The sequence below is a fragment of the Microtus ochrogaster genome (genome assembly GCF_000317375.1).
Source record: "Microtus ochrogaster isolate Prairie Vole_2 chromosome 14 unlocalized genomic scaffold, MicOch1.0 chr14_random_1, whole genome shotgun sequence".
NCBI lineage: Eukaryota > Metazoa > Chordata > Mammalia > Rodentia > Cricetidae > Microtus > Microtus ochrogaster.
The window spans coordinates 18955985-18961051 of NW_004949096.1; the positions used below are offsets into that span (position 1 = coordinate 18955985).

At 39.8% G+C, this 5067-nt stretch overlaps 1 protein-coding gene across 1 annotated transcript in view; it reads right to left on the minus strand.

The window, feature by feature from the left end:
• Nucleotides 1-5067, minus strand: part of Ambra1 (autophagy and beclin 1 regulator 1) — a 202829-nt gene that overhangs the window by 113818 nt on the left and 83944 nt on the right. The window contains exon 9 of the mRNA XM_013352584.2: nucleotides 4316-4402. Within this exon, the coding sequence (XP_013208038.1) occupies nucleotides 4316-4402 (87 nt within the window). The remainder of the gene's footprint in view (nucleotides 1-4315; nucleotides 4403-5067) is intronic.

A 5067-nucleotide genomic window follows, 5' to 3' on the forward strand; every position in this document is an offset into this window, starting at 1 on the left:
AGACAGAAGATGTTCATACTTAGATAATTAATAAAGACAGAAGATGTTCATACTTAGATAATTAATAAAGACAGAAGATGTTCATACTTAGATAAGTAATAAAGACACTCGTGGGTCTTCTCACCAGTACTTCCTTCTTCAAACACACAGTTCCAGCTTTCGCCTAGTTCCTTATAATCATCTCCCTCCCTCACATATTAATCACAGGTATTTGTGCACAGAAAAGTATTCAGGACAGGGATTGAGAGTCATTGTGTACTTGGGAGAACAGAAAAACCTAAGAGGAAAAAGAATTTCCTATTCCTAGAATTACAGCAATGGAGGCTACATCTCCCTTGGTAGGGTTCCAATAAACGATCAGTCTAGACACCAACTGAAACCAAGGTCCTGCCTTAAAGCTCGCTAACTTTTTTTTTTTGGGGGGGGGGGTCAAGATAGGGTTTCTCTGATAGCTTTGGAACCTGTCCTGGTCACTTTGTAGACCAGGCTGGCCTCAAACTCAGAGACACCACTGCCCAGCTCTCTAACAATTTCTAATATACCACACAACTATACATATTTTTCCCTTCTTAAAGTTTTCCTCCATCTTACAAAACTGCTCTATAATTTGAGGCTACAAACTGAGAACATGTGAAAACAAAAGAAAAATGTCTTATATGATAATGTTTAAGTGACTGCTAAACCAACTGCAAGACTTAAAATTTGAGGAACACAATGATCCAAGTCCACTAGTAAATTACAGCCCATAGAAATACAGAAAAATACGAATATATACATGAGAAAGGTCATTTGCATTATTGTCACCATTTGGGAAAGCCTAGGAAACAAGCCAGAAGCCCAGCAACAGAGGAAATAAATTACATCCACAGAGAGGAGCACTAGGAGGCCACTAAGAAGACTTGGCTGGGCATAGTGACACATGCCTATAATCTCAAGACTAGGAATCCAGAGGCAGATGGATCAGGAGTTAAAGGTCAGTTCCAGCTACATGAGTCTGAGGCTAGCCTGAGCTATGACACCCTGTCTCAAAAGTTTAAAGTGGGTGTGTGTACAACAATTATCTACTCAGAAGGAAACTCTTCTAAAACAAAGTTTTAAGGTAGAGAAAGGGTTAAAGAAAGAGAATATGTGTGTGTGTATATACACACACATATATGCATACATATTTATTATTATGTATATAAAAATATTTCTGTATTTAAGGAAAAACAAAGACATAAACCTTAAGTTACAAACCTAGAGCCACAAACCTGGGAGATTTTTTTTTTTAAATGAAGTTTGGATATTAAAAAGAGAAGTGTTTTGTTTTTATTGAGAATATTAAAAAACTGATTGAGAATAACTGTATCTAAATGACAGAAAAATATTTATTGCTGAGACTATGGCTGAGAGACTAGCAAATTTGAGGCCAGTTGAGCAATTTATATTAGTAGGAGAGTCATTCCCCAAAATTGCAGACATCTTGCAGTATGACTTTCAGGAATTCTACCTTCCTAGGCCAAAAGAGGTCTTGTAGTCAACTTCAATGGGGCCTATCAAAGTTGTCCTTCAGGGCAGTCATCAAATGGAATTTCCAAGGAGTTGGTTGGTAATCATTGGAACTCAAAGTTTCTTGATTAAAATAATATGCTACACTGAGCATGCCGAATCCAAATTACCTTTGTACAGTAGATGGGCATGAGATATACAGAAACAGAAGCCTAGACCAAAATAATCGGAGAACTCAAACTATTTCCAAAGCCTTATCTCATGGTGTTTTCATTAATCATTTGGGCACCTGTTGCCAAGCATTCAATCACTGAACACCAAAATTTGGACAGAAGTGAGTGTTTCTGTGCTGTTCTTATTGCTAGCTAATATATCAAAATCTTCCCGTAGAAATCAAACTTGGATTAAATTCAAAGGAATCAGACCAGGGAAGAAAATACATAGTAACAGGAGAAATTTTTCAAGAGAACTAATCTGGATGAGACCAAAAGTATATCCATTTCTCAGATTTATGGACAACCAGAAATAATAGTAAAAAAATGTATTGTTACTGATAACTGTGGTAGAAATGTTACTGGTGATAATGAATAAAGACTACCCTATGTGTACGGCATTGCATTAATTAAAGTTGTTTAATTTTACTATATGAATTTCCTAAACTATGAAACTATATTATCAGTGGTTACAAATAAATAAATAAAGGAGGAGGAGAGGTTTCTGACATCACAGACTTTGCCTCTTATGTATCTAGGGGGAAACTAGGTTTCTGCATAATTTGGAAAATGTCCCATAAAAGCCTTGACCTATCCATAATACAAGACATAACTAAGAGAAGAAGAAAAATGAAGTAACGTGAGAAGAGATGGTAACCAGCGCCCTTCTGCTGAGGAGCTGGAGCACTCTCAATACCACAGAGTATTCCGAGTGTTAGGAAGCCAAAGAAATTAGAGTAGGAATAAATATGAACTTCTAAAGAAAGGACAACAGCTGTAATCTCTGCATTCTGAGGAAGAGGCAGGAAGACACACGTTTGAGGCCATCCTTCACTGGCTGTACAGGAAGTGACAGGTCAATACAGGCTGTGCATTCGGCCCTGTCGAAAAATGAATCATTTAAGTTTCCCAGTCTAAAATTTCTGAGGATAAGATTCCTACTGCTGTCTGTAAAGAAACTTTTTGTTTGTTTTTGTTTTCTTGAGATACATTACATACACAGTCTCTCTATATAGTCCTAGTAGTCCTGAAACTCATTGTGCAAATCAGGCCAGCCTCAAACTCACAGAGATCCCCCTGTGTCTGCTTTCCGATTGCTGGGATTAAAGGGGTGCACTGCCATGGTCAGCCTGAAAAGAAACTGTTTCATAGCAAGAAGTTGTGTTGTGTGTCTAAGGCTCTAGAAATGTGACAGCTTCCTTTCCCTCTCCAAGGGAGCATACATTCTCCAACAGAACTGGAGGCTGATGTAAATGCCCTTGCTTCAGTCCCCATCTGAACTGCCTGCCTATTTTTTTCTCTACTGTTTAGATCCTTGGATTTGCTAATTCTAGGATATGGAAAACAAAGTAAGAGGGCCACAGAAAGTTTATTGTCCACTAATATCTTGGGAGAAATAATAGTCAAGTTAGCCCTTTTCAGATCTCTATCAGTCATCAAATCCAATTATGACAACCACACGGGGCTGCTTTCTCCTGATAACTGTAATACAACAACTCAATATTCCAGCCTTGGTTTTGTTATTAACACCATCATCAGCACCAGGGAATTCAGAACAGTTCCTTAAGCTCATATGAAAAAAATGCCCCCCCCACGCCAACTTCTAAAAATTTCACGATTAGGGAAATAAAATATTTGGTTGGGATGGATAGGGAGCTTGCTGTAAAAGCAAAAGGATCTCAGTTCAACGCTCCAATACCCATGTAAAAACTGGGCATGGTTCGGGTACCTACGACCCCAGCACTGCAGGAGGGAAACAGGTAGATTCCAGGCACAGATGCCTAGATATAATGGCAAGCTTCTAATTCAGTAAGAGATACTACCTCAAAACATTAATAATAATAATTTAACAACAATAATTTGGAGAACAACAGAGGAAGTCTCCCTTTGAGCTCTACACGTACCCATATCACAATACACTCCCCACCACACACATAGTCTTCAATAAGGTTTCAAATGTCTTCTAAAGCAGTACAAAGCAATCACTTCAATAAAATGACAACTTATTTCATTCAATTATTCTTCCTTCATCTCTTCTTTTGGATAGTGTCCAAACACTGGTGGTGCATGCCTTTAATCCCAGCACTCGGGAGGCAGGGGCAGAGGCAGGAGGATCTCTGTGAGTTTGAGGCCAGCCTGGTCTACAGAGCTAGTTCCAGGACAGGCTCTAAAGCCACAGAAAAACCCTGTCTTGAAAAACAAACAAACAAAACTGGCTTGATTTTTAACCTTTTGATATTCTAAATTTTTAAAAGTATTTTCCCTATAAATAAAATGTTCGAAACTTGGGCTCTCTTTTTGGCTGTCTATCTGATGAGCAACAGTTTCTGGAGCAGCAGGAAAGAAAACCTATGGCCTCCACAGTACTCCCTTAAGTAACCTACTGACAGATGGTGAGTCCCAAAGGACTAGAGCTCAGTTAAGAGTCCTCTGTCACAAGAGAAGCTGTGCACTTACCTGCAACAATTCCCAACCACCTGAAACACCTGCCTTAACACTGTAACACTGCAAAAGAGCACCAGGACCAGAGAGGCACGGGTGGGGCTTCCCCCAACTTGGCAACCCCAAGGGCCGCCCCTCCCCCCTCCTAGTGCCATTTCTCACTTTGGCCTTACCTCGCTGGGTCTGGGTAAATTGGGTGCTCTCTGGATCCTGCTCCATCATAACGGGATAATGAAATGAGGGAAGACTCCAGCAGCCTCCTAGCAGAGATTAAAAAAATGGCAATAATCCCTGTCAATTACCAACTCAGAGGTCAAGCATAAGGGAAGTGGGGGAGAGGTAAATAACATCTCCCTTTGCAGCCAGCTAGCACCTATTATCTAGGGTCTTATAATCTAACTATATGGATATATTAATAAATGGAGAGCTACATAGCTCCTATACTGGATGTGACCACTGTATTATGCTGAATACTGTTCTCTGGTAAGACACACACAAATGCATCAGAAACATAATTTTCTATCTCTTTACAGTACCTCCAGCAGACAAACAGGAGGCTAGAAGCAACATGAGAGGAAAACGAGGCATACACAGAGACCATCACACATTTATCCTGACGATCGGCTCCTGTACACCATCAGTCCACACACCCTCATTTTCCACTCCTGCTCTACCACACCCTTCTTTTGAGAAAGAGTATACCCAGGACTTACTTAATAACTGGCAAAATCCTTTCTTTCTATCATCCAGCTCCATCATAAATTCAACTGATGATAGTAACACACATTTTATTATTTTTGGGGTACCAGGGTCAAGCATGCCCACAAGATGTTAAGAATTACTACATATATAAGAACACTGACAGCACTCAGGAGGCAGAGGCAGGCGGATCTCTGTGAGTTCGAGGCTAGCCAGGTCTACAAAG